We start from the raw sequence: 13,320 nt of genomic DNA, 5'->3' as shown, positions 1-13,320 counted from the left end.
CATCTGCCTTTTCAATCCATTCCTTCATCTGTTTTTGTTATTTACAAAGTGGCATCAGGGATTAAACTCCGCTGTGTAACCGTTTAAAACTGAAAACAGGATATAGGATCTTTTGAGGTCTCTTACACAGACTCATCAGCAGGTTCACTGCAGAGCTTTAGTCAGATTTTCCTCATATTTAACAGAACTCTGCTTATGTAAAGCTTGTATTTCATTTAAAGATTTCCTCATTAATTCTGTGTAGCACACGATCGTTATTTAAAATCAACATGTATTGTGATACGCATCATGATATGTATCGATGATGATCTTGTGATATGTATTGTATCCTGAGGTTGTAGGTAATACCCAGCCCTGTAGACACTTCTGGTTAGATGCTGAACTGCATTTCTTTGTCTCTGTACGTGAACTCTTTGTTAGTAAAGATTACTGAACGGGTCCAAAGGGTCAGGGGTCCTGACAAAATGTTACTAAAAAACAAACAAAATGATCACAGCAACACTAAATGACCACAAACACATATACACCATGACTACAACCGACCCTAAATGACTACAGAGGTGCAAAAAATAGACTTTAAAGACTAAAAATATCTGTAAAACAACCACAAAAGGACCACAAGGAGGTGCAAAACGACTACAAACAACCCAAAATGAGTACAAAGAGATGAAACATGCAACAACCATAGACATGTAAAACAACCTAAAAATAGATGTAGATTTAATACAAAAAGACATAAACCAACTAAATATAGACGCAAAACAACTAACAATAGATGCAAAATGACGATAAAGAGACTATTTGAGTCTGGGGGTCACAGGGTGGGGGGCCTCTCAGATGTGCCCAGGGTCCCGTTGTGTCATGATCCGCCCGTGACTGTGCAGTAACAATAAAGTGGAGTCTTATATGAACAGTATGAATGATATGTAACAGTATATAATATATAAATGTAGGTCCACTGCAGTATAAACATGAGCTAACACCAGAATATCTAACATTCTGACGCTATGATGGAAAACTATTTCTGACTGTAATTGAATCTGTGTGTTTTTTATTGGTTTGGCCACAAAATGAATACTGTGTTTACGACCACAGCCCTCAACAAAAGAGCAGCACTGCTCCATATGAATGGGTCACAGCTGTGATGTTATATTTTAAATCATTTTAATCTCCAGAGAAATGTGTGTTCAGCTCGCTGCTGCTCCATGTGTCATTGTACTGCCCCTCATCTTCCACCGCTGCTGTAGACGTCTGAACATGACTCAGGTCTCAATAAATAAACAAATAAATGCTGAGATAAATAAAACAATATATACATGTATAAATAAATAAGATTATAAATGCATAAATAAATAACATAATAAATAAATATATAAAATAATACATATTTCTACACATATACATGCTTATGTATAAATACATAAATAAATGTATAAATAAATATATAAAATAATAAATAAAAGTATAAATTAACATGAATAATACATAAACTCATACATAAATTAATATATTCTGAAATAAGTAGAAAAATAAATACATAAATGCTGAGATAAATAAAACAATATATACATGTATAAATAAATGAAATAATAAATAAATGCAGGTATAAATACATAGATAAAATAATGAATTAAAGTATAAATAAGTAAAATAATAAATTACGGTATAAATTAATAAATGCTGAAATAAATAATACCATCTATACTTGTATGAATAATTAAAATAATAAATAAATGCATAAATAAATAACATAATAAATAAATATATAAAAGAATACATATTTCTACATAAATACATGCTTATGTATAAATACATAAATAAAAGTATAAATTAACATGGATAATACATAAACTCATACATAACTTAATAAATTCTGAAATAAATAGAAAAATAAATAAATAAATGCTGAGATAAATAAAACAATATATACATGTATCAATAAATGAAATAATAAATAAATGCATGTATAAATACATAAATAAAATAATAAATAAAAGTATAAATAAATAAAATAATAAATTAATAACTGCATAAATGAATCAATAAATGCTTAAATAAATAATACAATATATACATGTATGAATATTTAAAATAATAAATAAATGCATGTATAAATACATAAATAAATGTATAAATAGATAAAAAAAATTAAGTAACATAAATAATACATAAATGCATGAATAAATGAATAAACAAATAAATACATAAATAAATATAAGAATAAATAAATGCACAAACAAATAAAGTTTTTAAATAAAGGCATAGACACATAAATAAATGTATAAATAAATAAAATAATTAATAAACAAATAAATGTTTAAATAAAGGCATAAATAAACACATATATAAATAAATGTACAAATAAATAAAATAATAAATAAATAAATGCTTAACATTTATTTCAACCTTTTTGTTCACCCACATTCATTTAATTCTCTATTTCTGAGTTAGGTCCCATTTATTCATGCATGTATTAATTTATTTCCACATTTATTTATTCTTTTATTTATTGATACATTTATTTCTGTATCTACCCCAGTATTTATCATTTCATTTCTCTATTTATTTCAGCATGTATTATTTTATTTCTCTATTAATTTAGGCTATTAACTTCTGCATTTATTTATTTCTGTATTTATTTCTACATTTATAAATTTATTTTTTATAGGCTATTTATTTATACATTTATTTATTCTAGTATTTATTTATACAGTTTTTCTTGTATTTATTTCAGTATTTATTGATTAATTTCTGTATTTACTTAGGCTATTTATTTCTGCATTTATTCATACATTTATTATTGTATTTATTTTTAGATTTATTCCTGCATTTATTTAATCCTGTATTTATATATTCTCGTATTTATTCATACATTTATTATTGTATTTATTTTTACATGTTTATTGTATTTATTTTTGGATTTATTCCTGCATTTATTTAATCCTGTATTTATTTATACATTTATTTATTCATGTATTTATTTCAGCATTTATTCATTTATTTCTGCATTTATCTATTATTGTATTTATTCATACATTTATTCTTGTATTTATTTCTGCATTATTTATTCTTATTTTTATTTCTGTATTGTATTGTTTTTACATTTATTCCTGCATTTATTTATTCTTGTATTTATTTCTTTATTTATTTACATCTGTATTTATTTTTTATTGTATTCATTCATTTATTCCCTCTTGTATTTATTTACAGACTTCTCCAGAGTCATGTTTGATCCTCCATACTCCGCCGCAGCCTCTCCTCCTGCACACCGACCCTCTCTGTGTGACTCTCTCTCTCTCTCTCTCTTCTCTCTCTCTCTCTCTCTCTCTCTCTCTCTCTCTCTCTCTCTCTTCTCTCTCTCTCTCTCTCTCTCTCTCTCTCTCTCTCTCTCTCTCCTCTCTCTCCTCTCCTCTCTCTCTCTCTCTCCTCTCTCTCCCTCTCTCCCTCTCTCTCTCTCTCCTCTCTCTCCCCTCTCTCCCTCTCTCTCTCTCTCCCTCCCTCTCTCTCTCTCTCTCTCTCTCTCTCTCTCCTCTCTCTCTCTCCTCCTCTCTCTCCCCCCTTCATCGCGATGCCGTGCACACAAAAAATCCGCTACAGCGAATTTCGTGTCCCTTGTCTCCTTATATGGTGATCGGCGTCGCGGCCCGACCCTCCTCGTGCTCTGTGAGCGAGGCGCGTGCACCGACCGCCGCCGTTCACTTCCATATTTGGAAGTGAGTCCAACAAAAACCGCACGGACGGGAGGGGGGAGAGAGGAGGGGAGAGAGGAGGGGGGAGAGAGGAGGGAGAGAGGAGGGGAGACAGGGGAAGGATGGCGGAGAATGTCCTCCCATCCTGAACCCTGTGTCGCCTGGCTGCCTGCGGAACATCGGTTAAAGCCGCAGCACGCACAAAAGCTGCACGCCCTCCTCTCATTAGGGTCATAATTAACACGCGCACCTTTTAATATCCGCACTAATGTCTGCATAAAGGGAGTGCATATGCCTTACCCATGCATGCTTTGCTTTTTTAAATGGTTTACAATCATTTATACAACCAAACAATACAGATACAGCTGCATTAAAAGCTTTAAATGTGAGTCTGACCCACCACCGAGGGCTTTATTTATAATTAAATTACACATGAAGCAGGAGCTGAGCAGCACTGTTGGATTGTTTTATAATTTTGTACATTTCTTATGTGTTATTAGGCTATTTGGGATTTGTTGGTTTAGTCAAACTATGCAAACACACATTCCCATAATGCTCTTCGCCACCCACTTGGTGTGTTTGATTTACTCACCACTGCTGGTCCACACCACCGAAAAATAAATAATATTAATAGAATATCAAAGGGGAATAAAGATATAAGATTAAAATATATATTTTAAAAATAAACTAGAGGTAAAATGTATAATATACTATTTGTTTTATATTAATACTGCCCTTCAAAGCCTAAGTGCAGTAACTATGAAATCAAAAACAACATGATTTCTGCACAATTTTGGCCTGAAAGTATGGATGTTAGGATTTATTTGGATAATAATTATTAAATGGCAAACTAGTAAACCATAATCCATCATCAGTGTGTCAAATATTCATTTGTTGGTAGAATAAACAAACTTTAAAGACATTTTTTATCTTGAATGTTGTAGTAGTTACTGCACTTAAGCTCTGTAGGGCAGAGTAGAGTTCGATAATATGTTAAAAATGTACTTTATTATCCTCATTTTGCCGTTCTTGGCTGTTTAATTTGTGTACATAATGTACTGATCTGAGGCTAATTATTATTTAGATTATATTTGCCATACTCGAAGTGTTATCACAAGTAAAATCAGGACTTAATGTACTCAGGAACAAATGATTTCAGGACTAGATTGTTTAAAATCATATAATACTTAATAAAAATAACCCTTAATTCAATTATTGCACTCATCATCATAACAGTGGCGCACCTGTTAGTATAAGTGAAGATAGCTGACCTTTTTATCTTATGTTAACTATATATTAGAAATACTATGCATACTGTATATTTAAAAAGGATCGATATATTGTTCCTGTTATTCTTATTATTTATATTAATTTTAATGTTTATATTGTTCATATATTTTCTATATTTTCTACAATGTATTGTTTCTTAGGTGATGCTTTTATGTTTTCTTTCCACTTTGCTGCTGTGAAAAGGAATTTCTCCCCTTTGTGAGACTAATAAAGGAATATCTTATCTTGTATATTAATTTATATATGTTTGTATTTATTATAGTACTTGTTATTGTACCTTCTATTGTGTCCTGAATAAAATTCCTTATTTTTTTATTATTATTATTATTAACTCCTGAAAAGATATATATAATACTATATATATATATATATATATAGTATAATAGAAGTGAAATTGGGTTAAACTTCCGGGCAATCATGGTTAAAAAGACACGCGCTCCCTCCCGCTCGTGCACGCTGCTCCAGCCACCCGGGGCGCGCTTTATAGGCGCGTTCACGTTGTGTATCCAGTGTGTGTGTGAGCGAGACCGACACTTCATCATCACAGTCCATTCAATTTCCACACAGACGCTGACCGACTCAGAGCTGCAGCCATGGTAGGTCCAAACACCGTCTTTGTTGACTCTTACACACATATGGACTTAATCCTAAAACCTGGGGAAGGTTTGTGGTTATTTTGTGTTCATTTTACGGATAAAAGTGTTGGTTTTTAGCATCAAACGTAGCGAGCCGGGTTCTGTGCCGCAGCTAACGCCGGGGAGGATGGACCGCTAACAAAGCCTCCACACAAGCTGCATTTTAACATCAAATTTAGCCGGTTTTCTAGCGAGTTAGCTCCTCTGCTATACTGTGATAACGGACCCGATAATACGACTAACGGTCCCCGGAACAACTGGCGCCATTTCCTCCGTGTTCCGCCGACAGAAAGAAGCCGAGGCCTCGTCCGTTCGAACGTGGAACAACCGTTGTCATGACGCCGTTCTGGGCCTCGTCTGTTCGAACATGGAACGCCGTTGTCATGACGCCGTTCTCGGGGTTCTTCCCTGCGTCATTGTTTCCGTTATTTTTCTCCTCCTGCTCGTCGACGGCAGGTGCAGCAGCGCCTCGGGGTGCTAACCTAACCCAGCTAACGGTATTGTTAGCAGAGGCAGTAAAATGACACCCATTATGGGCTGTGATTCCCCCTCTTTGTCTGCACACGGCTCCCCTCGCTAACACTTCATACGCCGGCTGTGCTCAAAACCAGCTCACTATTCCTCCCTACAGTGACACTAAATGTACAATTTTATAGTTTTATAGCCGAGTAAGACACGAAATGTGTTAATTGACGAAACGGCACAGAGCTTTTCTCCTTATATAGCAACACGTGCGTGTGCTGCATTCATGGCCCCACCCTGAATTTGGTGCAAAGACCATTTTGACCGGTGGGGCTTTTATTGTAACAAGATCTGCATTAAGATTGACTCTACTGCCGTGATCATTTCGCCGTGTATCTATCGGGATGGAGCAGATATTTGACGGGAGTGTCACCCATTATGTAACGCCAGTTTGGGCAGTGTTGGATCCACTAGCTGAATGAAGCTAACGGGCCCGCTGCTGTCTCAGGGTCTTCATGCTCGGTAATGCGCATCTTCTTTTTAGCTGCGCATCTTCTTTTTAGCTGCGCATCTCATTTAATAGGGATGGTCTGATACCAGTTTGTCCTTCCCCATACCGATTCCGATACTCGTGCTGTGGGTATCGCCGATACCGAGTTCAGATATAAATACCAGTGCATTTAAAGTAAAAAATCATACTACACCTGCAGGACTGTTATGTGATTATCATTGTGGGAAGGCCTGGCTCAGGTTAAACCCTTTGTAAAACATGAATGAATACAGCAAATGGAAGCCATTTATTTTTAAATATAACAGCATTAAACAGTAGCGCAACAGCAAAGTATAAGATGAATTAGTAACCAACTTAACTTAAGAACCAAGAATTATTAACTGATTAATTGAAAATTAAGAAGAACCGTGTCAGAGCTAAATAGATTGCTATTTCTAATAAATAACTTGGTATTTCATCGACACCAAGACTGCGATAATCTCCGATACCAGCAATTGTGGCTATTTCTAATAGATTACTTGGTATTTCATCGACACAAAGACTGCGATAATCTCCAATACCAGCAATTATGGCTATTTCTAAGAAATTAATTGGTATTTCATCGACACCCGGACTGCGATAATCTCCGATACCAGCAATTTTGGGAGTATCGGAGGCATTTCCGATGCTGCATCCGTTTTTACACACTGCACACCTGTCACGCCATTAAGCTAATATTCAGCCGTGACGTAACATCCTTTCAAAATATGATTTCTGGGTCCAAGCCTTGTTGTATTTTATTAACGCAGCAGTGCCGTATTCCCTGTTGTTTGAACGGATCTGAGTTTTCAAAAACAACGTAATTGTCATTTTACCTGTGTTTTTTTTTTTTAGGGATGAAAAAGACTGAATGTTCGGCCGTTGTTTGTTTTATTTCAACGGAGCGTTTGGACCCGGAAATCGTATTTTGAAAGGGTGTGACGTCAGGCTAAACAGCTGGATACCAAGAGGGAATTGAGGGGCCTCTATTCAAATAGTCATCAAACATTTATATTTTTTTGTGCAACACAAAAAATATAGTATATCTGTAATATAATACATTTTTATCTTTTGTTATCCAGCAGTATGAAGAAGGCTATTACCCAGCACGCGCAGTTTCTGCAAACTTTCCCTTTTTGCAGTGTTTTATTTTTTAAAGTTTGAACATGAACCCACTTGGACTGTGTTTGCTCGGAGGCCTAAAATCTTAACTGTCACTGTGTCTACAGGAACTCAAGACTTTGACTACTTTTTTTTTTTTTTTTACTGAGTCATTCGAACCTTGACTTGTGTTAAGAAAAGTATCCCGGGCTGAGATTAGATAAGGCTAAAGCTCCCAATCACCACGGTGATATTGGCTTTGCTGCTACAACAAAAATAAACAAGATCATGGCAAGTTATGCCAAAGCAATGCAGTAGGAAGGAAGACGTGGAAACTGTGTTATTGGCTTTACAGATGTAAAATGAGGCGTCCAAATCACGTGATCATAATAATTTGAGTATCACAGAGGGGGGAAGAATGCTGTGTCACGTGCTGTCCCGTATGTAAAGTCTAGACATTTGTAAACCTCAGTAAATAGTTTTAAGATAGATTTGGCTGTATTTTCTTCCCAGTTATAAGTTCAGTTCTGTATTTTATTGATGGAAGGTGATTAAGGAAGTGAGTTAAGGTTGTTTGCTGGTTAATTATTACTCTTAAATTCACTGTTATCTCATAGTGGTCTGTACGCCCTGAGCAAACATACACCGCCTGCCTTTGCTGCTTGGCAGTTGGGTTCCTTTTCCGTCTTTCCTGTCCCATTGTTGTCTTTTTTTTTTTTTTTCCGTGGACGTACTGCTTGTAGATAGCACTTTTCTTCTCCTGAGGCTGCATTTTCCCTGCGGTGGAGTGCCTTTAAACAGAGTCAGAAGACCTGATTGAGTGAGTTATGGAGCAGCTGTAACTCTGCGATGTGACTTGTATTCTGTCTCTCTACAGAAGCCCCATTGTTTGACTCTGAACCCTGCCCTCAAACGCTTAATTCCTGACCACACCCTCACCCACATGGTCATCTTTATGGTACAGAGAGAGAGACATGGCTGTTCCCTCTGAAATGACTTGTGTAATGTTTTATACGCACCGGTCACAGTCACAGAAACGTGGATACACCTGTTAGCTGGACTTACTCGTGTTAGAGACGGACTTTGGACGTGCAGTACTGGCCACATTTTTACGTCTGGTCTTCAGCATTATTACAGTCTGACCTGATGCATAATAATGGGATAAAAGGCTGTACTGACCAAATAATCCCTGTTTTCTTTTTCACAATTAGATCATTTTCTCTAGACTCTTACACACCTGGACACTTATCTTCTTTTTAGTGCAATAACTTTATCCACCTAAGTGCAATAATCTAATCTTACTGCTCATTTCTGCAGTTAAACAGTCATACATATTTTATCTTATACATTTCCTCTACATTTAACTTATCTTATTTAATTTTATTTGACCAGTATTCTTACATCTACCTCCATATATTTGACTTAGAGTTTATTGCTTGTTTTTATACTGTCTGTATTTATTTAGCTAAGAGTTTATTGGTCATCCTATACTGTATTTTTTCATACCTCCCTTGTGTTTTTGTAAGCTGCTGGAAACTCAATTTCCTTGTGGGAGTCACCCCAAAGGGATCAATAAAGAGAAGTCTATTTTCACATGACGTTACGATTTGACTCTTTTACCACCGTGTTCAACAGCTCGTCAGGGTTATACCTTTTGAATTTCAGTCGGCCTCATAAGGAGCATTCATGCTGTGTGTGTGTGTGTGCGTGTGATAGTCACATGCCGCCCTCTCAGGCCTTTCTTCAGCCTTATGACGTCTGTATTTACTGTACTGAAGTCATCGTCACCTCCTGGCTCATTAAAAACATCTAACTGTTGCTTCGCTCAGGCAAAACTTTAACTGTGGAGAAGGGCTGAAACTAATGTTAAACGCACTACAGGTCATTAGCGTAAGGACCGACAGTCAAGGAGGTAAAGAGTATATTTTTATTACAGAAATTTAACCGGACAGGGGTTAAGAGCCACTGCACACTGATCAATATGTCTTGCACCTTAAGTGAGTTAACACACAGGGTTATAGTAACTGAAAACGTAACCACAACATGCATTAATCCTGCCCTGACTGCCTAACCGAGATGCAACCTGAGTGAAGTTCATGATGGCAGATGACGACAAAACAAACCGATAAAAAAAAAGACAAGAACACCGTCTCATTTGCCAGGGTGGTGGACTACACAGAAAAACAGAAACCCGCCTCCATGGACCTGATGCTCTGCAAAAATACAGATATTAACAAGTCTTAAATACTTTTTATCACCAAATATTAGAATACAAACTACCAGCTGCTTTAACCCAGCAGGGAAGCAGGTCTGAAATGCATAAGAACAATAAATGTCACATTAAAACTCAAATGCCGCTCCACTGGCCTGAACCAAATGCCAAAACCTGCTTTTCTCCTGCAGGTTATTTAAGGCTGTCAGTTATTTTCTAGATTAATAATGTCAATATATCAACATTTCCCAAAGCCCACATTGAGATATTCAAACTGCTTGTTTAATAAAACTAAATGTATTTAGTTTTAATATCACAGGACTAATAAAACTGGCAAATATTAACATTTGAAAAGCTGAAGTTTATTTAAAAAAATACTGTTTATTGGTTTTGGACTGCCTCCTGACTCATGGAAGTCTCCATTTACATTTAAATATTTTATATTTACATCATGATTTTCCCAAAATCAATCGAAAGTGATTCATATTTATTTTCTCTTTTTCCTGTGTAATGTATGTTTTTAATTACTTGACGCCTACATTATTAATCCGTTTGGCCTGCAACTATAACGGCTATAACGTCGTATGCTGAGATTAAAAAATGATGATTTTCCGGTGCATTATCAGCTGCTGCGTTAAACTGTAAGTACATTAAACTCTTGAGGTAACAGATTGTTCTCTCCGCAGGCCTCCGGTGTGAAAGTCACAGATGAAGTTATCGCCATCTTCAACGACATGAAGGTGCGTAAGGCTCAGGCGAACGAGGACGAGAAGAGGAAGAGGAAGAAGGCCATCCTGTTCTGCATGAGCAAGGACCTCAAGAACATTGTTCTGGATGAAGGCAAAGAGATCCTGCTGGGTGACTTGGGAACCACCGTCCACGACCCATACTCTCACTTTGTGAAGATGCTGCCCCCAGACGACTGCCGCTACGCCCTGTACGACGCCACCTACGAGACCAAAGAAACAAAGAAGGAGGACCTGGTCTTTATCTTCTGGTGAGGGCAGGAAAAAGACATTAAAGGCCTGATAACGATCATGGAAATGATATTTGGCTTTAATAATGTTTCTCCCCCACTCGCAGGGCTCCAGATAGCGCCCCCTTGAAGAGCAAGATGATCTATGCCAGCTCAAAAGATGCTATCAAGAGAAAATTTGAAGGTAAATGGCAGTTTGTATGTTTAGTTTGGGTTTGTTAGACTCAGAAAATATATATTGCAAAATACCACGATGGAGGATATTCATTTATTACACTACCCACTCCTTTAACTTGTTTTTTTAAGCTTACATGGTGACAGTTTATTGACCCAAACTTTCTTAATTGAATATAAATACACATATAAATGAATATACGTTTTATTTTTAGGTGTTAAAAGGCAGAATTTGTTTGGATGTGTTATGATGCGTTTAAATGCACCCTTTTTAAAAGCAGTTTTAAACACATGCAAGCCAGACAGGACGCATTAAAACACATTAACTTCAAAACACAACAGAAGCTACATGGTGAGGACTGAGTCAAGGTGATGAAATCCAAAATCATGTTCTGTGAGCTGAGGTAATCGGCTGTCCTTTCTGATTTAAGATATTTTATGGCAACAAATGACATTCTGCTGAAATAAAGGCTCATTTATTAACGCTACTTACAGATACAGATGAATCCTCGCTCTGTACTTTTATCGGGAAGCTTATGGATACGAGAATAACGGAGCGGTACCAGCGGAAATCGTGTGTAGTGTAGCAAGACTACACAAAATTTATAAATTATTGGAACTGCCTGATCGAAAAAAGGTGCTTATTTAATCCAGGGAGAACTGCTCGCCTGGCGCGTACGCCGTAAAAGTTTCTGGGTTTACCTCCGTGATATACAGCGTGCTGAATATGCGCAGTGGTGTTCCTCGCGCCGGCCACGCCCGTGAGTTCCCGTCTCACACACTTTACATTATGATGGCGCCTTTTTCCCGCCTCAAGGAAAGTTTTACTAACTTAAAATATCAATTGGGTTAAAAACTCATAAGTAATTATCGACCTTCTCTGCATTTGGAGGTGATGTGTTTCACAGATATCTTGGCTATATTTAATGGTCTTCCATTACGTTGCCTCTGCTGCTTTCTTCAGAGGCAGAGGTTTGTAGTTGAGTTAGGAACTTTTGACTCTGAGCTGCCCTCTAGTGGCTGTATGCAACATGAAGGAAGTATCTGGGTAGTGACAGTTATATCGTGTGAAATGAACGTTTCTATTTTTGAACATGACGGGAACATAAATGAGCCTTAAAAGCACAGTTACAAGTTAAGGTTCCTGACAGCGTTGTTCCCCGGATCTTTAATAAAAGTCACATATCTTTGTCTGAGAACTTGTCCAATATTGTAACTCTGACACGTTTTTAAAACCCTTTAATTTCAGGTATTAAGCACGAGTGGCAGGTGAACGGTTTGGAAGACCTTAAAGACCGGCACACCCTGGCAGAAAAGCTCGGCGGCTCGTCAGTAGTCAGCCTGGAAGGAGCCCCTATATAAATATCCCCCCCCCCCTTCCTCCTCCTCTCTGGCTTCAATCGAGGCCTTTCAGACACATCTGTTGGGTTTAGCTGTTCATTCCAGTGTGGTTTCGGAGAAGGGCAAATGCAGAACCAGCACTATTTGCGGGACTCTCGGGGTGGGATATTCTGGGTGGGTTTTGGGGTCAAGTGAGTTTAAAAAAACAAAAAAAAAGAAATTCCACAATTGCAGACTGTCATTCCAGTTCACGCAACATAAAAAATATGAACAAAACACACAAGGAAACAAATTAAGATACAACTGATGAAGGATGATGAAGATGTTAAAACTTAAATACACCTATTGTTCATGTTCAAAGACAGGGTTTTGTTTTTTTGTTGTTTTCTGGGTTTCATTTGAATGATTGCAGAGAAGAGGACAGACAAGAACTTTTAGTTTTCAAACCATTGAATCCTGAAAAAAATTGTTCCAACTACTTTTTTTTTTGCCAAACTTCTAGTTAAGTTTTGTAAGTGTGTAGTTGAGACTAGTTTTTAGTATAAACTAATTCACAAAATGTATCAAAACCTTCTCTGGGGGCGGGCAAACGGTTAAATATATATATATCTTTTTTTTGTTTTGTTATTCCATTTGTTTTGTTTTGAACATGCAAATTCCAAAATTTTAGTGATTTATTTCTTTTAATTTCCAGTTCTGGGTCGGAAACCATGGCATTTGATGTAGTTAACAGACAACATTCCTTGTACTTGTTGAAACCAGGATCTCCTTGAAGTAAAAACGTTGGTGTTATGAAGGTCTGATGGGGAGCGATGTGTATATGAAAGACCAGCGGTCAGAGTTTAGACTGAATATTGAATGGTGGATGTTTTGTATCGTCTCCTTATCTCTAATAAAAAGCACTAAACTAC

The 13,320-nt window shown here is 36.6% G+C and overlaps 1 protein-coding gene across 1 annotated transcript; it reads left to right on the top strand.

Moving 5' to 3' along the window:
• The first annotated feature begins 5,502 nt into the window (after positions 1-5,502).
• Positions 5,503-13,320, top strand: cfl1 (cofilin 1). Its single transcript, XM_083914737.1, has 4 exons — positions 5,503-5,575; positions 10,605-10,915; positions 11,002-11,078; positions 12,318-13,320. The coding sequence occupies exons 1-4, from the start codon at positions 5,573-5,575 to the stop codon at positions 12,428-12,430; spliced, it is 504 nt and encodes a 167-aa protein (XP_083770863.1). The 5' UTR covers positions 5,503-5,572; the 3' UTR covers positions 12,431-13,320.

Source organism: Echiichthys vipera (genome assembly GCF_963691815.1).
Source record: "Echiichthys vipera genome assembly, chromosome: 6".
Taxonomy (NCBI): domain Eukaryota; kingdom Metazoa; phylum Chordata; class Actinopteri; order Perciformes; family Trachinidae; genus Echiichthys; species Echiichthys vipera.
Note: the sequence above shows the minus strand (reverse complement) of the source record. Positions and strands in the feature narration are given on the sequence as shown.